Source organism: Pteropus medius, unplaced genomic scaffold (assembly GCF_902729225.1).
Source record: "Pteropus medius unplaced genomic scaffold, Ma_sr-lr_union100, whole genome shotgun sequence".
Taxonomy (NCBI): Eukaryota; Metazoa; Chordata; class Mammalia; order Chiroptera; family Pteropodidae; genus Pteropus; species Pteropus medius.
In genome coordinates, this window is record NW_024344436.1 from 5,461,824 (window position 1) to 5,488,397 (window position 26,574).

The 26,574-nt window shown below is 44.2% G+C and overlaps 1 protein-coding gene across 7 annotated transcripts in view; it reads left to right on the plus strand.

The window, feature by feature from the left end:
* Positions 1–26,574, plus strand: part of HIRA (histone cell cycle regulator) — a 79,964-nt gene that overhangs the window by 8,732 nt on the left and 44,658 nt on the right. For 2 of the 7 annotated variants that reach the window (XM_039872899.1, XM_039872896.1), the window contains exons 2-9: positions 7,824–7,886; positions 9,585–9,695; positions 10,933–11,023; positions 12,296–12,390; positions 19,053–19,148; positions 20,344–20,504; positions 22,793–22,960; positions 24,773–24,886. In XM_039872899.1, the coding sequence (XP_039728833.1) occupies positions 7,824–7,886; positions 9,585–9,695; positions 10,933–11,023; positions 12,296–12,390; positions 19,053–19,148; positions 20,344–20,504; positions 22,793–22,960; positions 24,773–24,886 (899 nt within the window). Of the gene's footprint in view, positions 1–7,823; positions 7,887–9,584; positions 9,696–9,770; positions 9,905–10,932; positions 11,024–12,295; positions 12,391–12,644; positions 12,713–19,052; positions 19,149–20,343; positions 20,505–22,792; positions 22,961–24,772; positions 24,887–26,574 lie in introns of those variants that run through there. The other 5 variants (XM_039872901.1, XM_039872898.1, XM_039872897.1 and 2 more) reach the window with 5 other exon arrangements.

Genomic DNA, 26,574 nt, shown 5'->3' on the forward strand with positions numbered 1-26,574 from the left:
CAATATTTGTATATATTGCGAAGTAATCACCACAATGTCTAGTTAACATCTGTCACCAAACATAGTTACAGAATTTTTTTTTCTAGTGATGAGAATGTTTAAGATTTACTCTCTAAGGAACTTGCAATATGCAACATAGTATTAACTATGGTATTATTTTCTTAACTGTGGTTATTGTTAAGATTCCCCCCACACTCCACCCCATGAGAATGTTGTTCTTAATTGCTCTTAATTTTCTAATGGAACTGGTTGGAACAGATGATTATATTTTTAGAAATCCATTTTTGCAGATAATGTCTACGGAATGTCTCTGTTCTGCAAAATTAGAGGCAAAAAAGTATGAAGAAACAGAGACTGTTACCAAACTTTCTTGATTGTATGTTGGCAAATGCTGCAGGAGAAGTGATTAAGGTCTATAAATAATATACCCTCACTTTGTTCTACTTTAGTTTGTGGAGGGAAAAACAGTTGCATGATTGCTACAATTTCCTGTGTTATGTTTTGAACCTCTCAAGACATCTAACCTATTAGATGTCATTGTGGTCTTCCTTACTTAAGACTGGAGAAGTTTTTGTGGTTGAAAGCAGTAGAGATAATAGCAGCAGATGGCTCTGTGAGGTGGTTGACGACATCTGTGTCCCTACCTCAGGAGATGAGCCTACCTTTCAAAGACTGGGATGTTAGTGACACTGTGAAGGTATATTTGAATTTCAGGCCTCTGCCATGGGCTTTCTCAAACCATTAACAACAGTAACAACTCCCCAGATCACTCATCCCCCAGTCCCTGGCAACTACCATTCTACTTTGTCTCTATGAATTTGACTATAGAGACCTCATATAAGTGGAATCATACCGTATTTGTGCTTTTGTGACTGCCTTATGTCAATTAGCATGATGTCTTTAAGAATCATCCATATTAGGGCATATGTCAGAATTTATTTTACTTTTTAAGGCTGAATAATATTTCATCGTATGGCTATAACACAACTTTCTTATTCATTTATCCATGAATGGACACTTGGGTTGCTCCTACCCCTTAGTTATTCTGAGTAATGCTGCTATGAACATGGGTGTACAAGTATCTTTTTGAGACCCTCCTTTCAATTCTTTTAGATACATACACAGAAGTAGAATTGCTAGATCATAGGTAATTCTAGTTTTGACTTTTTGAGGAACCACTGTTTTCCATAGTGGCTGTGCTATTTTATGTACCTCTAGCAGTAGACTAGTGTTCCAATTTCTGTGCATCCCACCAGTACTTATTATTTATTTATTTTGATTGTACCTATCCTAATGGGTGTGAGGTGATATCTCAGTCTGGTTTCGACTTGCATTTCCTTGATAGTTAATGATTTTGAACATATTTTCATATGCTTGTTGGACATTTGTGTATTTTCTTTGGAGAAATGTCTGTTCAAGTCCTTTGCACATTTTTTAAATTGAATTTTTTTTTTTGTCATTGAGTTTCAGGAGTTTTTTGTATATTCTGGACGTTAATCCCTTATCAGATATGTGATCTGCTAATATTTTCTCCCATTCTTTGGATTGCCTTTTTATTCTGTTTCAGTGTCCTTTGAAGGACAGAAGTTCTTAATTTTTAGGAAGTCTAGTTCGTCCATTTTTTCTCTTAATGCCTCTGCCTTTGGTATCATATCTAAGGAATCTTTGCAAAATCCAATGCTGTGAAACTTTTTTGCTGTGTTTTCTTCAAGTTTTATAGTGTTAGGTTTTACATTGATCCATTTTGAGTTAATTTTTATATATGGTGTTAGGTAAGGGTCCAGCTTTATTCCTCTGCATGTGGATATTGTTTTCCCAGCACCATTTGTTGAAGTAACTATCTTGATGGTCTTGTTACCTTTGTGAAAATCATTTGACCACATATGCAAGGATTTATTTCTGGGCTCTGTATTCTACTGAATTGGTCTGTATGTCTGTCTTCACGTTAGGAACACACTGATTACTGTAGCTGTATAGGAAGTTTTGAAATCAGGAAGTGTGAAACCTCCAGTTTTGTTCTTTTTCAAGATTCTTTTGGCTCTCTGGGGTCCCTTGAGATTCTATATGAATTTTAGGATGGGTTTTTCAATTTCTTCAATCAGTATTATTGCAGTTTTGATAGGGATTATATTAAATCTGTAGAGCTTTGGGTATTACTAACATCTTAACTATGTTAAGTCTTCAATTTCATGAACACAGGATGTCTTTTCTGAGTAATTTTTCTTTTTGATTCTATTTTAAGTGGAATTGTTTTTTTAATTTCTTTTATGGATTTTTCACTATTAATGTGTAGGCTTCCATTCCAGCGGGACTTGTTCACAGACGTTCCAGTCCGATCTGCCCAGAGAGCTATCGAGTATAAAGGTTCAGAGATAAGAGCTCAAACCAAAGGTCCTCAGGTCATTGAGATGGCCGGCTACTCTTGTTTGCCCTCTCTCTTCTTCTCTCTAGCCAGTGCTCTCTACTCAGAGTTTAACTTCCACATTTGGGCCTCCTCCGGGAATCTTTCCCCTGATGTGAGGCAGGATTACATCTGACCACACGCCATCAAAACCCAGCTTCCATAACTTTCTCTTTTTTCCTGCTAGATGGAGAGCATTTATACTGTAGTCATCAGATTGGCAACCCCCATACAGAAGACAGTGGCCAAGTGTAATGGCTCTGTGGAGAGAGTCACAGTGGGGTACTATGTGTGGACTAAGGTGGGGTCCAGGAGGGTATCTGGGAGGGGTGACCTGGAGACAGAGCCCCAAGGGAAATGGGCTGTCATGGGTGTGCAGGGAGAGTGCGCTGGCCACGGTCATTCAGTGGATATGAGACTGCCTGGCAGCTCTAGGGGACAGGGAGTGTGTTAGTTTATCTTTTGTCTCTGTCTTTGTACAAAGAAAGGTCAAACGCGGAAGGGAGTTGGGAGCTCATCTTCATCTTCGTATTATGCTATGCCACAGGAAAAGTTCTCTAATTGGTCAAGCCATAAGATCCTTTTCCTTAGCTCTACCTCAAAGATCCCTTTAGAAAAAGAGTTCTGTTCCTGCTGAGGGGATGTGGGCCACTGTTTTCCTTGGGACTGAAAGGTATAGTGCTGTAAGAAGGTAAGGAGCCAGCCACCATGCCGGTGGCTTTGTGTAGGTCCTCTACTATATTTCATCTAATCGATGGTACATCACTAGGAAAGTTACATTGTGGCAGTTATACACCAGTCACATCTTCCACCAAGGTGTTTCCTGATCTCAGAAATGTTCACATGTGAAATGCATGCATTTTAGAAGCAATGTGACACAGTATCTTAATCTGTCTCATAAGGTGCTCCTCAGGGTGAATTTTGCAAATAAGGAAATTGGTGTTCAGAGAGATTAATACTTTACTCAAGGCTGCGTAGCAGGGCTGAGGATTCAACAGCCCAGGGGCATTTAATGCTAAAACCCAGGCCTGTTCCCAGTCCTCATCTCTGCCTTCCCCTGGAGCCTGGAGACTCACTTCAGCTTAAAAATTCCCTTCCAGCCTTAACAGCTAAAGCTCGTGTTCCACATAGCTGTGTGGAACCAAAATGCAAATCTGACCTTGGCATTCCTCTGCTTTGGAGGTAGCTGTAGAGAAAGAGCTGCACTTAATGGTTTCTTGTCCCTTGCCCTAGCCTAGCCTTCCTGTCTGTCCAGCCTCCTCTCTCTCATTTGTGACCTGAGCTCTACTCTACAGCTGCATGCCAGGCTCATTCTTGAGTCTATGCCCTGTCCCTTCTACCTGAAATTTTCCTCCCCCATCCTTCTGGCTGACTCATCCTCCTCTGCAGAAAGCCCCACCCCAGGCTGAGTTAGGTGGCTTTTTACCTGTGTAGACAGTTGTCCTTGTGCCATTGAGGTTCATATTACTGTCTGCATTCTGGAGCTTCCTGAGGGCAGGACTGAGCTTTCTATCTTTATTTTCTCATTAGCCCAATATCAGGCTCACAGTAGATATCCACAAAGGTGGATGATTGAGAAAATGTCTTGTTGATGCTGTGAGTGGATGTAGTGGCAAGGACTTGGGTTGTACTTGGTACTTGTGCAGCTAACTAAGCCCTTCCTCCCAGCCCGACTCAGCTGTATGTGTTCTTGGGGAGTCAGGCTGGCCTCTGACTTGCAGGTAAGTGATTTTGATGTGCTTCTTGAGGGGACATATAATACATTGTCTCACAGACTTAAGGAACCAGGGCTAGGTAGATGGTCCTTCCTGATGTTTTACTCAAGACTAATGCTGAGTCACCTAGAACTTTTTTTGGTTAAATTGACAAATGCCCAGCTCAGGTTGGCTTAAACAGAAAAGTGAATGAATTGGCGTTTTGGGTTATCTCTTGTTTAACAAATTACCCCAACACTTGCTGGCTAAAAACAATAACCATTTTATTGTTTGTTTGTAATTCTTCAACTTGGCAGGGCTCAGCAGGGATAGCTCATTTCAGCTCCACTGAAATCTGCTGGAAGGGCTCAAGCAGCTTGGGGCTAGAACAGTCCGCCTTGGGTTGTGTGTTGGGTCCTTGATTCTCACTGTTATCTGGGTTCTTTGATCTTCTCCATGTGGCCAGCTTGGACCTCCTCTCAGCATGGTGGTGTCAGGATAGTTGAACTTTTTATATGGCAACTGGCTTTCTCCAGAGGGCCAATGTTGAACTGCTGGACCTTCTTTAGGCTTAAACCTGGAATTGGAACAGTATTGCTTCTGTCAAAACGGGTCTGTTAAAACGGGTCACAGGGCTAGCCCAAGTTCAAGGGAAGGGAAGCACATGGTTTCATGGGACTGAGGTGTCCACGACGATGCTTAGCATAGCAAGTCCAGGGGCCCAAACCAGGTTATCAGGACCCAGTGCATGTGTGTGCACGCTCTCTCATTCTGCCTCTTGATTCCTTATATGCTTTTCATCTGTGGGCTTTGCATCAGTTCCCTCCAGGCAGTGTGATCCTGACACAGCAGCTCCAGGCATACCCACTCCTAGCTTCACCTGGAGGGGCAGCACACCACAGGTTTTAATGCCTTGGGCTCTGGAGCCAGATACCTGGGCTCTACCAGGCAGCTGTGTGGCCTCGGGCAACTTTTCTTAACCTCTCTGTGTGCTTCACTTTTCCCCTCATGGTAAAATGAGGATTTCAGAATTGTTTACCTCAGAGGGCCACATGAGATTTAGAGAGTGTTCTGGGCTTCCTGCAGGGTTTGAGAGCCATGTTAGATGCTCAAGAGTATGTCATGGGCTGGGAAGGAGAGGGTCTGGCCACGGAAAGGCAGAGCTCCATAGCGTATACCTCAGCATGGCTCTGGCTCTCCTGGATGGTACAACTGGCTAGCTCCTCCGTGGGCTGGCCTGCTGCAGCTGGCCCGGGAGGCCTCAAGTGGAGACGGCAGTGCTGATGGGGTCAAGGGTCCCCCACCACTGTGCTCATTATACTTGGAGATATCTGCTTTGCTGAATTCCACGGTGTTCTTAGTGGTGCTAATTGGTCACTGTCCTCTGGTATCTGGCAGGACTCCAAGCCTCAGTCTTAGCACTAGGTGCCATGGTCTCGCCATTCCTCACAGCCTTTGGAGCAACGCTGTCCCGAAGGACAGCCCCAGTTGTCCTTTCTTGTTTCTTGAGGCTGTCCTTATGGCTAGATGGGCAAGAAACCCACCTTTCCCAACTGTGTCCCTCCCAGACCCCCAGCCTATGGGAAAGTGTGGCACATTCTCAGTGGCAGCATGTGGAACTCTATGGCTTATCACACATGGAGCCACCAGGCCCAGGAAGAGCTTGGGCATGCCAGCATGGGCCTGAGTGCACAGGCAAGAAAGCACCAGTTGGAGCACTTCTAGTCCTCACCTATGTTCTTAGGACCTGCCTTCTTTTAGACCACTCTGTATAGTTTTCTGGAGTTTTTTTTCTGAAAGATTAAGGTAGCAGTGATCAGGGTCTGCCCTGTCCGTGCTATGGGAGAAGAATAACTTGAAGGCTCTTTCCTCAGGCCTCTGTGAGAGCACTCCACTGCTGGGTCTGGTTCCTTCAGAGCTATGTAGGGTGCTGAGCTGTGTTGAGGCTTGTCCTGTGAACACTTGGAATGAAAGCTCAGAGTGGATGAGGGCTGAATTTCCTGTGTTTATGACACCTTTGAGCACACTGCAGTACCCCAGGAAGGCAGTCAGCCACTGCTTGGCTGAACTTGACCTGTCACTATAGAACTCTGGCTCTTGGGTATGGACTTGGAAGTGACTGAGGGGCTTGGAGACCAGGCTGGAGCTGCCAGCAAGGCAGGGGCCTCTTGTGGTAGCCTTTGTTGTTTTAGAATTCAGTGAATACTGGAGATGAAAAAACATGTGGTATGATTTTCAAGCTTTCCTAGATTTCTGCTTGCTCCCTGAGAAAAAATAGAGTGTTTGCATTTGGCTCACCTGCTTGCTAGTGGTCTTGCACAGCTGTTTCCCTGACCACCATGTAATGACCAATAAAAAGGGGAGTGTATTTCTCCTTGTCTTATGGAAGCTCATGCTTGATTTGATTGTAAGGGTGTGGCTCTCCAGAAGAAGGTAAGGGGAGCTTGGTGCTGCCTTGGTCTCATAGTGGCCATTGCCTTTTGAGTACCAGCATTTGATTTTCCACACTTAGATGAGAGCCCTGGCAAGACTTTCAGCTCTTAAGCAGCCACTGCTCACCCTATACCCTGCCTGCATGCGCCACCATGCAGTTCTAGAGCTGTTAACTCTCAGAGTGTCCATGCTACCTCTCCTTGAGTGACAGAGATAGAACATCCTTGATTAAGAAACTCCTTAGCAACAGCCCCTTGTCTGTATCAGCAATTGCTGATGCTCAGTTCATTGTCCATGCATCTAATTTGTCACTGAACAAATATTACTGAGCTACCATTCACCAGGCCTGTGTTAGAAGCTGAGGATGTGGTGATGAATTTGATAGCAATTGATGTGCCACTCCAAGCCTGGAAGCAGACCAGGGAGCTGGACAAATGCCTTCTGGGCACAGGCCCCAGGATTACTTCCACAGTCTGCTGGATTTTGAGTTCTTACGGTACCTTCGCTAGTCTGGTCCATCCAGCTAGCCATTTAGCTTCATGGGCTCCTGGTATGGGCTGAGGCCTTTACTGAGTGAGCCTTGTGGAGACTCTTACGAGCTAGTAGCCACAGCCTTTTCCCCTGGAAGGACTGAACATCCAGTTAATCATAGGACACATATCGTGGAGGACGGTCGGCAAAAGAAGATGCCAAGAAGGCTGACTCTCCATGGACTTTGATGCAGCACAAATGTATGGGGGCACTTTTTGGAAGCAGAAGTGTGACGAGGGAAGCAGTGTGTTGCAACCAGCCACTGGCCCTACCTAGCTCTCAGATAGCCAGGCAAAAACGCCAGGGCATGCTCCCTGTGCCCAGGCTGCCAGCCAAGTGTAGATCTGTGGGATGGGGAGATGGTTGGAGGTATAGCCCCTGTGACTCAGACTGTTGTCATGAATAGCTTGTAGACTTTACAAATATACATCCCCAGAAGGTGTTGTGTTCTTGTCCAGTGGACTTCTGTATGAATGCTCAGGTGACCTGTGAGCTCAGTCATTTTAGTGGCAATGCTTTGTCCCACTTTTAGACTTTCAGCTATTTAATGTCACTTGGAGAGTCTTCCAGCAGTTTAGACTTTAAAAGTTAGATCACTCCACCCTTACAGGTAATTTATTGATAGCATACTGTTTTTTCATGAGATCAATGATTAGGGATATTACTTGAATAACCAATATTTTACAAGTTTGAATCTGTTGCTATTCTTTAATGAATAAAAGCCAAAACAGATGTTGTGTATTTTTTTTTGTTGTTGTTTCTAGGCAAGCCAATTTTTTCAGTTGATATTCACCCTGACGGGACCAAGTTCGCAACTGGAGGACAAGGTATGTTCATGGAGTAACAGAGGGAAATACTCACAGCCCTGCCGCCTTGCTCTGCTTCTCTTGGTTGCCCATTGAACTGTAGAGAGAATACTTACTTGCTCGTTTTCAGTATGAATATGACTCAGTTTAAGTCTAAACAGGCTACATCAAAATTTTTTTTGGCTCTAGTATGTTCTCAGTAGATATTTTGGTAGCAGGTTTAACTTTCGAATTCTTATTTATTGAGTTAATATTAAAATCAATTTGCATGCCCAAACCCAAGCTTATTGAGCATGGAGAGTGGCAGGTGGTCCCGTGGACAGAGCCCCAACCCTAGAGGCAAGGGGGTCTGGGTCCTTGTTTTGTCTCTGGCAGCATTTTCTCATCTGAAAAGGGAAAGAAGATGGTTAACCTATGGAGTAAGTTGTGTAGTTTTTAGATCCATGTTCTGGGTTCAAAGGAATTCATCTGGGTTAGAGGGCAAGTATAGATGTGCACACTTATTCGAAAATATGGTCCATGGTATCATCACTGTGCTCCATCCAGTGCCTGCTGCACTGTTTGGAAGGACAAAATCATATTTGAGGCGAGGACACCAAGATGCATATATAATCACACAAGGTAACATTTCCCCAGAGCCCAGTTCCTCGCAGCTTCACCCAGATCAGGGTCTCCCTGTTGCTGAAGCCTTCTTGGGCAGCACCTGGAGAGTGCCAGGTGCTGCAGGACGGGTTGTCTGTGGACTTCCTGCTGCAGGGGCATGTAGAGAAACCTTGATCTTACAGCGTGCTTCAGGTCACACCCGAGAGGTGCCTACAGGCATTACCTTGGACTGCTGGACTTAACTGGGGAGACAAGGTTTTCTCTTCATCCACAAGAAGAGGCACACCTTCTTGACCAACTCGGCTAAGTAGACTCTAAGAGAGCTGATTAGGAAATATTTTTACATGTTGACCAAGAGGCAATTGCAAGCATACCCTATGGTAATTTTGACATGTCCATTTCCAGGTGTTTATTGGTTTTGCCCTTCTATAACAGGAAGTTAAATGAGGGGCTGGACTTTTGTTAGTTATCAGTAATGGAAATATTAGAAAGAAAAATCATTACTAAAATGCATAGATAAATTTTTTAGCCCAGTACTACATCAGCTTATGACCACAGGAACCCTAAATGCCCTTTTTCGGCTGATCTCCCATCTGTAGAGGATGGCAAAGGGCAGGTAAAAAAGTAATGAACCTTTGGGTCTCAGAGCATTCATTCAGTTGTGGGAGTAGTCGTGGACTCTAGGCAGCACTAGGAAAGGGTGGGAGGGACTATGCTATTCTTATTTGCTAGGGTGCCCATGCATAGACAGGAAAGGGTGCTGGGAAGGCTTTTCTAGCCTCTTCATTTCTAGATGAGGAGTCTGGGTCCTTGGCAGGAATGAGGACCTTCTAGGGGCCCCTGGTGGATCTGTGTTAGAGGCCAGACCGGAATTTGATTTCCTCCTGATTCTAGTCTGAGTTCTTTTCATGAAGTCATGTTGGCCTCGGCATACTACTAAATCAACACTCTTTTTCGTCCCCATCAGCACTTGTTTTTCTTTGTCTTTTTTGTAACTTATATTAGTAATTCAAATTCAGCCTCCTCCAGTGATATATGAAAGCTAAAAGAGGACTGTGTCTTATAGTTAATAGTCTACTCCTTGCACATTGAGTTATTTCTGCTCCTTCATTCCAGGACAGGATTCTGGGAAGGTTGTGATCTGGAATATGTCTCCAGTCCTCCAGGAGGATGACGAGAAGGATGAAAATATTCCCAAGATGCTTTGCCAGATGGACAATCACTTAGGTATTACAGAGTGGCCCTTTGCAGGCTTTGCGTGTTGGCAGAGTGCCCAAGGTTAGCACATGTGTTTGTAATTAGAAAGATAAGGCCCCGTGCGGCGGTAACTCCCCTCGGCCTGCTGTCTGAAGGCACAGATGTTGGCTGCACACCTGGGTGAGTTATTCAGCAGAAGACTCGGCCCGCCCACAGAACCATCTTTGGACAGTCTGCAGGTACCTCTGGTGATTTCCTGCTCATGAGTCGTTACTGCCTGATTCCATGGGGCTTTGGGGCCAGCGACCTGGAAGCAGTAGGGTTCTGGGGAAGGGTGCGTAAAAGACAACTCACGAAATGTCTTAGATTACCATTGTGTCACTCTAAGGCCCTCTTCCAGGACCCTTTTGGCCACTGGACAGTGTTGTGGTTTCCTTTTCTGCATTAGTGCCTTAGTTTCCTGCCCCTGAGCATCAGAGTGACTGTACCTGGCTCTGGTTTCCAACCTAGCTGCCTTCCCTGAGATGCTCCATTAACAGTTAACGTCCCCCTTCCTTTGCTCTGTGTTCTTATTCTCCCAACATGCTTCTCAGCATCCTCCAACCTGGAGCGCAAGTCACTCACAGGCTGTGTGTGTGTGTGCCACAACTTGGACAGTGTCCCTCATATTGCAGGGCTCCCAAAGGCCCAGCTGTGAGTGTTCCCAGAGGCTCTAGCCTATCGGAGGCCAGGGGGAATTTCTTTTGGTTTCAGTTATGAGTGCAGGATCAATCAACCTGCAGTGCCAACTAGTTTGGAAAATCCTAATTTAAAAGGGACAGATATTGGTGAAGTCAGAGTTTCATGCTCTAACAAGCTGTCTCCTGAAAGTTCTGGAAAAGGCATCTTGGCCGTTTAGCACATGTCTTCATTTCAAGAATTATCCCTACTCAGAAAGAAATCTCATTATTAGATAGCCCTTTTGAAATAAGGAGATTTAGGTATTTATCAGTTTTCATGGAAATAAGCCTCCTCCTACTGACAGTTTCATTTAGCATTAACACTTCTTAGCTTATATAGCTTTTCCCCCTCCATATTCTGTTCTGATAATTTGTTACTACAGCACAAGTAGGTTAGTACCTGAACTGAAGTGTTCTTCTGGGGCTCTCACACAGTAGATGCCTTGAATAGATTAGATAGATTTTATAAACCCTTTGCATCTTGCCAGACTCTGCATAAAGCAAATGGACTATTGGATTTTCATCACCCTATTTTTTTTTCTTCCCAGCATGTGTGAACTGTGTGCGGTGGTCAAACAGTGGGATGTATTTAGCTTCTGGGGGAGATGACAAACTGATTATGGTGTGGAAGCGGGCTACGTAAGCATCATTTTCCTTTCTTCACATTTATTTTTAGAAGCTTCTTTGCTGGTGTTTATCATAGTCACTTTCCCTACCCTGGCACTGAAGTCCCCAGAGTGCTGACTTCATAAGGAGCAGGAAGCACATGTAGGCCAGGAGCAGCTGGGGCCTGACCAGGGAGTTAGCAGGCCACCCACCTGCCTGGTAACCTGCTCAGCTGCCCCTCCCAGCACTGCAGGGTTTCCACTTGAAAAGGAAGGGCAGATCCCTTCCAATGCTGACATAGGAGTTTCGTTTGTTTTATTCTTCAAATGAAAATTTCCAGCGTACTAAGTGGTTAAAAGTCAAGGTGCTTTGATGGAATCTGGGGCAGGGGATTTAGAGTCCCCCCTTGAAAGCCTCTGTTCTGCACCAGCAATGAACTAACGATCACCTGGAAAACTTTTTCTTTACTCCTAGGCAGTCTCACAGGGTAGGTTATGGGACTCATCCATAATCAGCTTCCCAGGTGACTCTGGGGCCAGTCATACTTGGGTCTCAGACCTACCCCACTGCTCAGCCAGAGTGGCCCTATGGCCGTGGCTTCAAGAGTAGAGACAAGCTCTCTCCGAAGAGTTCTACTGAGTGAAGGCTGTTAACAGAGGCTCTGCACGTCATCAGTGTCAGCACCGCCTCCATAGGAACCCATGTGACAGCTTGAGTGGCAGTAGTAGTACCCATGGTTGGAGTGCTTTCTCAGGTGTTAAGGAGAGGCATTTTATTCATTATAAGAGGGTTTAACAAATACTATTGATTTTGCTGCTTTAGCTAACAAATGACATATTTAGTATGTTATATGGAAAACTGAAAAAATATGAAAGAAAAAAAGTCACAATTCCACCACCTAAAGAAAGCCATGGTTAATATTTTGGTATTTTTCACGTGTGTCCTTCTGATCCACTTTCCATGCATTGTCAATAGCTATGTTACTTGTAATTTTTTCATCACATAGTGGTATCATGTTGTATATGCTATCTTGTGGTCTGCTTCTTTCACTTAATTATAGATTGTGAACATTTTCCCATGCAGTAGATAGTCTTTTACCATAAGTATTATGATGGCTGTGTAGTATTTCATCAAGCGTGTGGATCGTAATTTACTTAATCAACTCTTGTTTGACAATTTGGTGCTTTCCAGCCATTGTCTGTTTTTGCTTTTTTTGTCTGCCATGATAAGCTGTGCCGCAGTGAGCATATCTGTGCAGTGCCCAGAGCATTCCTGGAGTTCCTTTCTGACTGGTTTTTCACATAGGTACATCGGCCCCAGCACTGTGTTCGGCTCCAGTGGTAAGCTTGCCAACGTGGAGCAGTGGCGATGTGTCTCCATCCTCCGGAGTCACTCAGGCGGTGAGTGGGACTGCCTGTTGGGGTGGGCGGCCCCAGCAGCTGTCTGAGACCAGCAGCAGCACTTCCATGGCCCCTGTGGACCTTTTGGTCCTTATAGCAGCCCTGTGTCTGGGTCATCCCTCCCCATCACCATCAGTCACACCCTACCTGTCCCTTAAGGTCTGTGCAGTTACCATCCCCACTGCCTGCCTCCAGCTGCATTCAGTGTCCCCACTCCTGCCCTCATGGGGTATATGTTTATATCTTTAATGTAGAACTCCCACGTTCTGCTGTTTATCCTGGTGAACTGAATCACTACCTTCATCAGTGGATCACTAAGTCCGTAAGCACACTTTATTTATTCCACAGAAACCAGCACACAGGGGCCCAGTGAAAAGTTTTTACTTGACCTTGGGTATATTTTCAAAGTGTTGTAAATAGAATCGGAATGGAAGAAGACACATTTTACAGATTTGGACTGCAGAGGAGGAAGGTCAGTCAGCTGATAGCAGTCTAAAGCCTTGTGCTGTATGTTTGATTTGGTGCCAGGGGTAACAGAGAAAAGCCTGTGGTCTAGCCCAGGAATGGCCTGAAGGGTTTCCCAGAGAGGGGGACAGCAGAAGTGAGAAAGGCTTGGTGTGAATGGTGAGTTGGTAGCATTTCACCATTATTGGATCTTTACATACAAGGCAGGGAGCAGCACGTATTCGGACTGTGCGTGCAGGGACTAGGTCATAGAAGGCTCATGCTCCCTGTTAATGAGGCTTTCCTTTATCATAGAAGGGACAGGGCACCACTAAAAGCTTTGAAGCACAAGAGGGAGATCATTCTGACAGCTATGGGGAAAAGAAATTTGTTTCAGTGGTTCAGATGAAAACTTCAAAGGCCTGAACTAGGCCTGTGATAATTGTCATAGAGAGGAGGAGACTGATTTGGGGAAATTCTTTGGGTAGAGCAAGGAGAAAGATGAGGGAGATTTTTAACTGGGTGCCTGGATAGCTGGTGGTGTCCTCTACTGAGACAATAAGGGCAGTAGACTTATGAGGATGGACCCTAATTCAGTGTAGAATGTTTGAAGGGGTTGGGGAGAGTCTGTCAAGAGACTTGGAGTTGAGCCTAGAGCTCTAGGAAAAGATGGGGCAGGAGTGAGTGGTTTGGGAGGCATCAGCTGTAATCCATTGGAAGTATGCTCAGCAAATACTCTGCAGATACCGAGGTGAACAAACCCACCTCTTGGTGACCAGATTTATTCCACTCTTGTGAAAGCTGAGAGTAGTGTTGTGTTATTGTTGATAATAGTAAAAATGAGTAATTCACTCTTGCTTCTTTACAGCTGCTCACAGTGGAACCTAGTTTGGCTTCGGGAACTTTGGTGTGGTGTCTGTTAGGGTGTTCAAGCATGGAGTAGAGCTTCAATCGGGACTTTTATGGGGCCCCTCACCTGAGGTTCAGGCTGAGCCACAATCTTGACTTCTTTCCTGGTCCACCACTCCAGGGCTCTCCTTTACTAGGCAGGTAGATTTGCCCACCTTCAACTGGGGTACCTGCTACTTCTTATTCAGTGGTCCTGGTAGCAGATTTGGGTGGAACCGTTTAAGAAGAAAAAATTTGAAAAAGCAGAAATAAATGAATAGAAAGCACTGGGTCTTTGAAAGCAAAGTTCGAAAAATATTTGCTTGGCATATTTAATCAGGGAGTAGAAAAGAAAACCTAGATGAAATTAGAAGTGAAAGGTCTAGAAAACCATTTAACCAGAGGAAGAGTATCCTCAAAGAGTACAAAATGTAATGTCTACAGTATTAAACTAAATAAATAAAATATTAGAAGAAATGCAATTTTCTAGAAAATGTAAGTTTTCAAAATTGATACCATAAGGTTAGGAAAAACTGAACAAAGTAGTAACCAATGAAGAAGTTGGAAACTACCTTCAGAAATGGTTCCTGATTCTAAATTATTTTTTGATGTATGGCTTTGAGCTTTTAAGAAAAATTATTCTGGAACATAGAAATATTTATTCTTTAAAGGAAGCTATAACGCTGTTTCCAAACCTAATAAAAAGAATAATGAAACAAAAGCATAGACAAATATGAATAGAGAAGTCAGAAGCAGAATACTAACGAATTTGATATCATTTGAAAACAGTAATTCATTTTGACTAAATATGCTTTATAATGGAAGAATTTTGTGTAAAGGAAATCTATAATTTATAGATTAAGTTATAGCGAGTCATCTTAGGAATTCTGAAAAGAGTATTAGATAATTTAGCATCAGTTCCTATTAAAAATACTTTCTACAAAATGGCCATAGAAAGTTATTTCCTTAACATGGTAGAGTCCTTTGTCTTTTTCAAATCAATGGCAAATATTACAGTTCAAAGTTGAGTCTTGTTTTGTTGAGCAAAGACAGGATGGGTGCCAACATTTACTTAATTTGTTACTTTGGAATTTCTGTAGTACAATTAAACAGAAATCAGAAGAAGGTAGACATACTGGAAAATAAAACAAAAATGAAATAATATGAGGATAGCATTGTTATATATCAAGAAAACCCAAAAGAATAAAGCTCTTAGAACTTATAAAGCATTGAAAAAACACTTATGACTAATAAAAATGAGTCATTGAATCGGCCACATATAAGAAAATTTTAAATTATTTATTTTTCACTAGTAATGGCCTATTAGAATATCTAATGGTAAAAGGAGAGCTCTTTTATAATAGGATCAAAAATTGTAAATACTCAGGAATAATCTTACCAAGAAATGTATGAGATTGCTAAGACTTAAACCACAAACCTTTCTTGAGAGATAAAAAAGGACCACTCCATAAATGGAAAAACTAAGGACATTTCTTCCCCAAAGTAATATTTACTTTTCATTTAACAAATATTGAGCACCTTGTGTGTTTCAGGTGCTGGTCTACTCTCGGAGTTTACATTCTTATAAGAGACAGATAATAAACTAGTCATGTAAGAAACTAGAAGATAAGTGTCAGGGAGCAAAATGAGATGGGGTGCCATTTCACCCAGAGTTCTCAAGGAGGACCTCACTGAGAAGGTGACATCCAAGGGGAGACCAGATGGAGGTGAGGGACAACTGTGTGGTTCTTCCAAAGAGCTTTCCAGCAGAGAGAATAGCCCTAGAATGTAGATGTGTGCTTAATGGTTTTAGAGAAACACAAGCAAGAACTAGGGCAGAGGGAGTGAAAGGTGAAGGGATCAGAGGTTATGGTTGGGGCTGTTCTCTGAGATGGGAAAGTTTGGCAGGGTTTTGAACAGAGGAGTAGAGAGGCCTATGACAGCTGTATGGAGTCCATATTTAAGGAGACTAAAGGGCAGTACTGGGGAGACCAATGAGAAGGCTGCTGACAATCTAGATAAGAGACATGGCAGTTTGGACCTGGGTAGTAATGTTGGAAGTCAGGAGAAGGTTAGGTGCAGATTTCCTGGTAAGTGGGATATGGGGTATGAGATAAACAGAGAAATTAAGACAGACTGGGCTGTAGCCTGAATGATGGAAAAGATGCAGTTGCCATCACTGGAGATGGGAATTGTGTGAGTGGGACAGAAATGTTTGCTGGGGAAAATGTTTAGGAGTTGGGTTTTGGGCGTATGAAGTTTGCCCAGTGTAAGTGGACCTGCTGCATTGGCATCTCGATGTGTGAGTCTTGAGTAAAGGGGAGAAGTGTAGTTGGAAACAGAGGCCAAGGATAGAGCCTGGGGTTTGGGGAGATGAAAGAACCAGCAAAAAAGGCTGAGATGGAGAGGCCAGTTAAGATAGTGGAGAGAGCCTTTGAAGGAGAAGGGAGTGAGCAGGGTATCACATGTTGCCTAAAACCAGGTAAGGACTGAGGATTGACCATTGGACTCGACAGCATGGAGGCCCCTGGAGGGCTTGGCAAGTGTAGTTCATGTTGATGTAGTTAGGTGAAAGCCTAATTGGAGGGTGCTTAAGAAAGACCGGGGGTGGATAGAACTAGATTGAACTGGGCTGCGTTTTGTCAGGTACCTGTGAAGACGCAGGAGAAGGGCAGAGGGGATGGTGGACTCTAAGCCAGATACGGAGACAGACAGTGGAAGGCCTGTAGCATCAGCAGGTTATAGCACCTAAAAGAACCATAGGAGTTGAGAGTGAGCTGGAAGTACCAAGTCGATGGTAGGGGAGGGTTGGAATTGAGACCAGGGAGAGTCTCTGGACATGACCATGGGAATGAGTGGTGGGAGCCAAGATCATTAAAAGAAGGGGAGAAATTTAAGGATCTAAGAGCCTTAGGTATTAGAAAAATCATCCTCTTGGAATCACCAAGAATGATGATGGGAATGTTGTTGATAGGAACAATAATGACTGGAAACTTAAATCTTCAGATGCAGGGAGGGTCTTACGTTTGTGAAGATCTGCAATGAGAGAGAAAGGGGATGGTATAGTTTGAAGCAGAAGCTGCAAAACTGGGGTTTTGGGAAAAAATTATGTCACGTGTGGATTTACTGCAGAACTCAGCAGTAACTCAAAAGGGCATCTGGAAGGATAAGTAAGGTTATGAAAGAAATCATTCAAAGCTACAGTGTTTGTCACATCACAAGTTTCTGGGCAAAACTAATGATATTGAAGTAGGCTACAGTGTACCTAAGAGCTTGGTATATCGTGAGGGTGGCATTGCTTATCAATAGTGGAGAGAGAGAATTATTCTCCATTGGAATAGAGTAACCATTAGCAGTTTGTGACTGAGGGGAAAGTAATTTAGAGCCTCATTAAATATTGCATACACCAAAATAAATTCCAGATGTTAAAGAGAGAAACAGTCTAAATAAAGCAGAAGAAAACAGAATTGAATATCAAACCTTTAGCAGAAGGAATATTTTTCAAGGTTAACAGGCAATAGATGTCACAAAGGAGAATAACAGACTACTAATAAATCTCCTACAATAGGAAGGTAAACTGATGGAATTTGCAGCTAATGCCTGTAGTATCAGTAGCCCATGGAAATTGCTATGAAAATCATGTCTCCTTTCTGGATTCCCAGCTGACCACTTCTCTGTTCTAGGACTTAGGTACCACAGTGAAATCTTGAGATTTCTGTCCTCCTGGACTCTAAGCTCCTAGAAGAGGTCATCAGTCTTTGTATTTGTTAGACCCACTGCACAGGAGAGCCCCCGACAAAGATTGGAGTAGAGTCATTCAAGGATAAGACAACTTTAGAAAAACTAATGCAAAAAATCTTTCACTGCTAATCAAAGTAAAATTTAAAATATAACAATATACTTAATAGATTTAAAGTGAAAGATCATAATCCTCAAGCTAATATGGGAGTTTGGAAATGGACATTCTGTGTGTAGAAGTGTGAAGTTAGAGGTTTTTGAAAAGCCATCTACAGTGTTAAGAGACTCCACACTTAGGAACATGTTCAGGTCTCCTGCCCAGAATCCCATTTTGGGGTATCAGTCTCAAAAAAAAAAAAAAATACAATCCAGGATGTGGGGGAGTGACATATACAGATGTGCTCATTAGCATGGAAAACTAGAACCCAGTTAAAGTTCTGTTTATTATGTCTGTTTATGGTAGCAAATGTTCTCAGTGACATAGAATACAGAACAATCAAAAGAAGCCCTGAAAATCACATAGGCTGTTAGAATACTAAATGCAGCATACCAGTTCATATGCAGTGTGAAATGCAAAGTCCAGTCAATGTGGAAAAAATTCGTCAAGCTGTCACTAAAGATTTTTTAAAAACTAGAAAAAAAGTACAATAGAAATTTTGAATATTTTACTTATGCCTCTTTTTAAAAATCCTACAAGGGAAGGACTAGATAGCTATTAACTTGCTGTTGTGTTTCTGATTCTTCATCTCGCCAGCCATTCTTCTCTACACTTAGCACTACATCAGGCAATGAGGTTAGAAAAATCACACCGCCACACCTCCATGGCAAGATGGGCATTGTCACCATCATGGTTGACCTTTATTGATGCCTTGGCGTGTGCCTGGCACCGTTCTGTGGTAATTCTTCACACTAAATCCTCACAGTAACCCTCTGAGGATAGGTTGATTTTTTAATCTTCATTTTACAGATGTGAAAACTGAGTCACAAAGAAATGAGCACGATTAATTGTGTTTGACGGCTATGCAGGAAAGGGGTGCTCCTGTCAGCATCTTGGAAGTGAGGTCCAATTTATGAAGAAAAGAATCTGAAGATGACTTTGCATTCATTCAGTTAGTCAGCAGCTGTTGAGCTCTGACTGTGTGCCAGGCATTCTGTGAAATGCTAGACCCACAGTGCTCAAAGGGCTGTATGAGGAAGGCCCAGTTAGAGAGAAATAAGCTTAGCAGGGTTGAGGAGCGAGCCCCAGGCCATAGGCTCAGTAGGTGTCAGAGCTAGGGTTCTAATACGTGAGTGTAATGCCACAAGGTGCCAGTCTCTCAGCTGTTCCCTTAGTTGCTTGTCTGTAAAAGGAGTGGGGCGGGATCAGTTTGATGCTTCAAATTTTAGGACCAGTTGAAAAACCTGAGTGGGGAAGTTTTTCAGATTGGCTTAAAAAAAAAAAGTCTAGTTATGATGGTCCCAGGTCAAGTATCCTCAGACATGACACCAGGGACTGCTGGCCCAGCTGGCAGACAGGGGTGGTGCTGAGTGTGCCCCCCTTACCAAATCTGCATGCCAGATAAGAGACTCACTGCCTGCCCTCTGTCTTCCAGATGTGATGGATGTAGCGTGGTCTCCCCATGACGCCTGGCTGGCCTCATGCAGCGTGGATAATACTGTCGTCATCTGGAATGCAGTCAAGTTCCCAGGTCTGAGCCTCTGACTGGGTGGCAGCAGAAATGGGCCGCTCATCCGTGGGGTGGGCTCCGTCTCCTTCAGCTGGTGGCAGGCTATGTCTCACAGTGGACAGGGATTCATGTGTCTTATCAGTAACTCAGTTCTTTTTTCTTCATCAATTATATTTAAGTTTTTGAAAGAGGTTTATATTAAAGAAAAATAGTAACTGAGTGCTAACATAGATGTGCCACAGATTCTGAAGGTGGTATGTTGACAACTAGCATTGGAGACCATTCCCAGCTTGTGCTCAGCTCACTTGGTTGCCCCCACTGGTGCCGTACCTTCAGTGCACCCTGGTGCCCTCACACATGTGCCCTCAAGGGCAGCCCTCTCACTGCTGGGCTCTGGCTTCAGCTCATTTGCCATCTCCTCTGTGACGCCTTTGAGCAGATGTAAGCTGAAAAATCCAGCTTCATAAAAGATTAATTTTTCTTATTAATGTGTTTAAAGTCATGACAGATGGCATAACCTGGCATAGCACTGCAATTTATAACTAGTGAGATGCCGTCACATTCCTGCTTGATATCTGGAGTATGTTTTCCTCATGCACTAAAAAGCATGATCCATGGACTTGATCCAAGTCATTTTTTTCTAAGCCACCAGCATAAGTAGAGATGGACACTCGGCCTGGCCACGGAGTAGCAGATTTGGAGGTTGGGGTGACGTTTAGATTACAGATCTCTAAGAGGTACTGTCTCACACACCCTTGTCCTCAGTGATGATTTAACAGAGGACTCACTCAGTGCAGTGCCCAGTCCCCTGAACTGCCAGGGAGGTTCACATCAAAAGTGCCAATGTCACAGCCCAGGTGGAGTGGGCTTCTGTCCAGAAGGAAAAACCATGTGCAAGACCACTGGGTATAGATAAGATAACGGGGCAGAATTTGGCTCCTTCCAGGGTACAAGCAGCCTCAACCCACAAGTGCAGTCTATGAATGAAGGGAAATCCCGGGTGTAGTCATTTCTTCAGGTTACTTTTGCCTTGGTGGTGACCAGATTAGGGAGCTCTTCCACTTATGCCAGGAGTGGTGGCTGGCAAAGATGGACTCCTGAAATCCCTATTCTTGGCTAGCCATTCCATAGCCTGTAGATTGTAGCCCATGTTTCCATGTAGAGTCATCATTTTCCCCTAGGTTACACCTTTCCACTCTCTTATTTTTCTTCACAGAAATTTTAGCTACTCTGAGAGGTCATTCTGGTTTGGTAAAGGGATTGACTTGGGACCCTGTTGGTAAATACATTGCCTCTCAAGCTGATGACCGGAGCCTGAAGGTGTGGAGGACTCTGGACTGGCAGTTGGAGACCAGCATCACCAAACCTTTTGACGAGGTATGGGGACAGCCCAGAGAGCTCGATGCAGCAGCCTTCCTCACTTCTGTGCATAGAGGAAGAACTGGCTGGGGTCTGGACCTTGTGGGTGAATGTAGAGTCCGGGGACCAGAGCAGACTGCTCAGGGTTCTCTAGGGTGAGCACTTTAGCCTGAAGAGTCAGTTGATGAAAATCTTACATCTATCAGATGCTATCAAACGTCCAACTTTGAAGTGAAAAGGATTTATAAGTTTTAAAGCTTAAGAGAACCTTAGGGATGCCTCCATAACATTGTGCCACATAGCTGGCTGCCATAGAGACGATGAACCTTTTTTTCACCATGTGACATTTATATTGCATTGCTATCTTGTATTTTTCCTGACTGTGCTGTGGCTTTGCTTACTGAATTCTGCTCTGCAGGATAGCTGACTTTTTTGGTTACAGTTAACCAGTACGGTTTGCAAAATATCTGGAGGTCAGACTGTAGTGGCTTGTGCAGTATTTTACTATCTCTTTTTTTAGTTGAGTTCTCATTTTATATGGGATCAGAGCTTAAGCTTGCCATTGTTCATTAGACAGTTTTTAAGAGCCTACTACCTGTAAGGCATTACTGGGTACAGGAAATAAAAGTGGATGGAGATGGAGTTCTCTCCCTTGAATCTTCGAGCCTGGTGAGAAAGACAGACATTTGAGTTTGTTGTGAGCATGGTAATGGTGTTGTTCAGAGTGTGCAGAAACAGCCCAGGGCCTGGGGCATGTTGTCATCAGGGAAGGCTTCTCAGAGGAAAGGACACAAGCATAGTTTTGCAGGGAGAATAGATGTTGGCCCACTAGACAGGGCTAACTGTGGGTGAAAAGTGGAAATACGTATTCATTTCTCCCTAAACCAGCAACAGCTCCTGGATTGGGCGCATTAGTACCAGTATTTATCTTACTTAGTTCTACCCTCCTTGGCAACAGCCTTATACAAGGGCAGTGGGCCTTCACACCTCCTGGAGCTCTTCAGGGCTCCAGCTGCAGGCAGGAGGTAGGGTCCTGGGAGTGGTTGTGGGAGATGGAGCAGGAGTTTTTGAAGTCCGGGTGGGAACTGACAGCACTCTTCAACCTCTGGTGTGGGCCTGCCCTGCCTGGGTCTGGCCTGGCAGAAGTTGAAGCAGGGGTGTCACTACCCCCTGCCTTGTCCTACCCTCCTCTGAAGCTGTAAGGCCAAGATCTTAACCCCTAAGTCTTTAGGGCTGCCCTGGACTGACCTTGAGCTTCAGGGGGCTGACTTTTGGAGGAGGAACTTTGCAGGAGGAATACTGAAGGGATGCTCTGCCCTAGCTCTCAGTCCAGGTCAGGGAACCTCTTCTCCTTTGCTTCACCAGGCTTGAGAGAGCAGGTGGTGGTTTGTGGTCACTGGCTGCATCACAGAGACAGGCTTCTGTGGGTCAACAAGGCTCTTTCTCCACTGCAGTGAGTGCTCCACAGACTTCATAGTCAGGTTAACAGGTGCTTGGCAGAAGAAAGGGGTCAGTGGTCAGAAATGGCCCATGCAGAGTTGACAGTTAAAAGAGATATCCGTCCTGCATATCCCTTCAGGGCCTACACTGCTGTGCTGTGCTCAGCTCCTATGGGATGTTGTAGCTCTCAATCTCATCTGAAAGAGCCTTTTTTTATTGGATCATCTGGAGAGACTGGAGTTAGAGCTGTTGGTGTAGCCAGAAGCTTGGATACACGCTCCACCATCATACTTTATTTGTAAATCAGAGTTCAACTTTATTCTTTTTATTTTTATTTTTGGAATATAAAGCTCTTTTTAAAGTATAGCTGACATACAATATTTTGATGTACAACATAGTGATTTGACATTTATATACCTTACGAAGCGATCACCATGAGAAGTCTAGTAACTATCAGTCACTGTACAAAGTTATTGTGATATCGGCTGTATTCTCTATGTTGTACATTACATTTCTGTGACATATATAAGTTTGTACCTCTTAATCCCCTTCACCTTTTTTGCCCATCCTCCCACTGTCTGCCCTCTGGCAACTGTCAGTTTGTTCTTTGTATCTATGAGTCTCCTTTGTTTTGTTTTTTCATTTGTCTAGTTTTTTTAGATTCTACATATAAGTGAGATCACACAATATTTGTCTTGCTTTGTCTGACTTATTTCACTTAGCATAATACCTTCTAAATCTATCTATGTTGTCGAAAATGGCAAGATTTTATTTTCCCTTATGGCTGAGTCATCTTTATTCTTGAGGCCAGAGTTTTGGTCACAAGGTTGGCTTGAACTCCTTTCAAGCACAGATGTTTCTTTCAGTGTGGAGGGACGACCCATGTGTTACGGCTCAGCTGGTCACCTGATGGGCATTACCTGGTGTCTGCCCACGCCATGAACAACTCCGGCCCCACCGCCCAGATCATTGAACGGGAGGGCTGGAAGACCAACATGGACTTTGTTGGGCACCGAAAAGCCGTGACCGTTGTGGTGAGTGTACTCAGCCTCCGGCCAGCTGACTGTGGGCCCGGCCCTGAGTAGTACCTTCAGGGCCTGGGCAGTGCCGTGCTCCCTAAGCCTGGGTCATGTGTGTGACTGAGGTAGTGGGCTCTGAGATCCAGCACATGTCACCTTTTTGTTTCATTTTAAATACTTATGTTTCAGTGTTGAAAAAACTAAATTTATAAAATAGAATTACATATTCATGTGTTTTATTGGCAAACTTTAACATGATGAACATCACCAATATCAGTCTTTGGTTAGGAACACAGTGGCTTTGCTCTATTTACACATTGGGGTCTGCTCATGGGTACTCAGGCATGGTGATCCTCACAAGTGCCCCACTCACCCAGTTCTGGGGGACACAGTGCAGGTTGTGCGGCTACCGAGCACATGTGCTTGTCCCGGCGCCCTAGCAGTGGCCAACTATAGCTACGAGGCTGTGCTAGGGATGGAGCACTTGCCTGAGTCTGGAGCTGCCTTTACGTGGCAGGGAGAAGAGTACCAGAAGATGTGGGTTGCTGTTTCTCAGTCTTGAGAGAGTATTGGCCACTCCTTTTATGCTTCTGAATGACTTAAATTGAAGAGTGTCTTTGGAGTGCCCAAAGCAAGTGGCATGTGAGAACCTGAATTTCCTCAGCACTGGGTAACCACAACAAAGTCAGTAGACTGATGGGCTGAGGCTGGTAAAAGTGAAGGATCTGGCCCCTGATCTCAGTTTTTTTATTCATCGAAATGGGCTCATCCTTCCCATTGTTTAAATTGATAATAAATACTGTATACTGTGGTTTAAATTTATATAAATAAAATATTGCTTCTTTAATTATTTTTGTATAGCAGTCCATGTAAGATTTTGTTTGAAATCAGGACCATTTTGCTAAAATGTTTGAAAGTCACTGCTCTGTAGTTAACAGTGCTTCCACATGACTCTCTCAAGTGATCCTAACAGCTACTATAAGAGTGGCCCTGTGAGATGGTGGTGCTGAGGCCTTGCAGCCAACCCAGTGGTTGTGGAGACTCAAGCCCAGGGTACATGCTTTTGATTCCATGTTCTCTAGTCTCTGTGCACCCTTGGCCATTCCTGTTTGCCCTCTGGGATTAGAACCCCTCTGGGCCACCTGACACCCTTCCTCCTCAGTTCTCCTGGCCTGGGATTTTCAACTCTGAGTCTAGAGCTCCAATCCTTTTCAATCCAGGAAAGCAGCAGAGAGCTCAGCATGTGCTTCCAGCCTTTCCAGCAGTGAAGCTCAGGTTACACTGGGGTAGTCCCTGGGCTGACTTTAATCTGATGTCATTTTCCCTGTTCGTGAGATCATGCAGGACTGATAAGTCTCTACCAGACAGTTTTGACTGTGAGCAAGAAAATACAATGAAAGGAAAGGGATACTAGAGCAGCCCTCCCACAGGACCTTATCCCTAAAGCCCAGTCCTAGACCTGGCCCTGCCCAGGTCAGGAGGGCTTCCGAGTGCCAATTCTTGTAGCTCCCCTGCCGTCGACCTGGCCGTAGTCCCAGAATTGGAGAGTTGGTAGACCCAGTTTCAAATCTTCATCTCACCACTTACTCATTTGTTGACTCAGTGCAGGTTTGTGACCTCTGAGCCTCCATTTCATCCTCAGCAAAATGCCTCCTGGGTAGCTGTGAAGATGAAATTAAACTTGCTGAGTGCCTGGGGCTGGGAAGATAGGATGTCTGTATGGGGCTCCCACCAGTAGTCTAGGATTGTGGTATGTTTATAATCCTTGGCATGGGGGATATGCTTGATACTTGATCAGTTATTTTAGCATTTGTTATTTGGCTTTAGAAATTCAACCCAAAAATCTTCAAAAAGAAGCAGAAGAATGGGAGTTCTGCAAAGCCCAGCTGCCCATACTGCTGCTGTGCTGTTGGCAGCAAGGACCGTTCTCTCTCTGTCTGGGTGAGCCCCCCATCATGAGCTTTGCTGCTCCTGCAGGGGAATAGGAGATGGGACTGGTGAAGGAGGCGGAGCCTGGAGGTCTGGAAGATGAGGGAACCCTGCTTTTGGTGTGCCTAGTGCTTCCACCCTGCACCTGGGGTCAGGTCCTCCCGTCACCCTGGAAGGAAGCCCTGAAGCTTGGACTTGGGCCCAGCTAGGAGAGGCTGCACTGACTTCCAGCCAGAGCAGCTCTTGTGTCCAGTTCTTGTGTACCCTCGGTGGTCAGTGCCATAGTTGGCATGTTATGTTTGCTTCGTTTAAAAAAAACCCTGTATCGACATAGAGCCTACATAAAGTATATTCACTTGAAGCATACAACTCAATGCATTGTTGTACATGTTTACTTGTGTAACCACTGTCCCGGAATGTTCCTTGTCCCTGCCCATTCAAGACCCCACCCTCTAGCCAAGGCAGCTACTCTAATGATGTCTGTCACAATGAGTTTTGCCTGTCCTTAAACTTCCTATAAATGGATTCGTACAGTGCTTACTTTTTTGTGTTTTGCATTGCTTTCACTCAGCATAATGTTGAGATCAGTGTATGTTATTATGTTTGTTGTTTATTCTTTATTAATTTCCCCATAAACAGTGGATTTAAAATTGTAGGTTTGAAGGTTATCCTCTGGCTGCATTTATTATGGTCGTTTGTCACAGAGAAATCAACTGCTGTGTACATTGTGATTTTTTTCAGGCCCAGTATTCATGTACCATTTATTCCAGAACCTGAACCCTACTGCCATCATAGGCAGTTCCAGGAATGTTCTTCCTGGGCTCCTCTCAGCCTGGGGCTCCATTCATGGTGCTTTGACCAAAACATCACAAGGTCTAGATTGCTGAGGGGTCTATAAACACATTTTGGGTAGGAGGGGCAGGGCTGTTTTGTTTTGTTTTCTGGAAGTGGAATTATGGTAGGGGCAAGATTATTCTCATGAATTCCAGGTAGCTCAGATTCTAGATCTTTCTTCCCAACTAGGATGGTCACAGCAACTCCTTCTCTGCAAGAGCAGTCCCAGCCTCCCAGAAGCTTCTGGGGCACCTAGTGGGAGCCCTGCAGAAGGGTATTCCCACCCAGCTGGATGCCCTTTGGCCTCAGGACCTGTCAGCAGGGAGGTCAGACACTAGTGTATGAGAGATGGATCTTGCTAACTGTGGGAATGTGGAGATAGTGCACGGCCCAACATTAGAGTGACTAGATAACGAATATGCACATGGTGAATGTTATGCAGTCATCAAAAACAGGCATTTAGAAGATACTTAATGACATGCTTGTTATTTATTAAATGAAAAAGCAGGCAGAACTATGTGCCTTAAAGAATGAGATAAAGCATAAGATAGACCAGAAGACAACTCATCAAAGTGTTAATAGTGGTTAGCTATGGGTGGGGATTAGGGCAATGTAAACTGTTTTTGTGTGTTTCCAGACTATCTGCACACACTGTAGAATGAGCCTGTGTGACATATGTAGCCGCTTATACCTAGTCTTATGTAAATGTGTACCAGAATTTCTTAGGCCCAGAGAAGATGTGCCGGGTTCTCTCTGCATCTGTTTTCCTGTCCTAGGAGTTGCCTTTGCTGCCTCATCCCCTGCCCAGGCCTTGGCATGCCATCCCCTGTTCATTAGACCTTCTTTGCTCAGGTCATGGCCTTTCC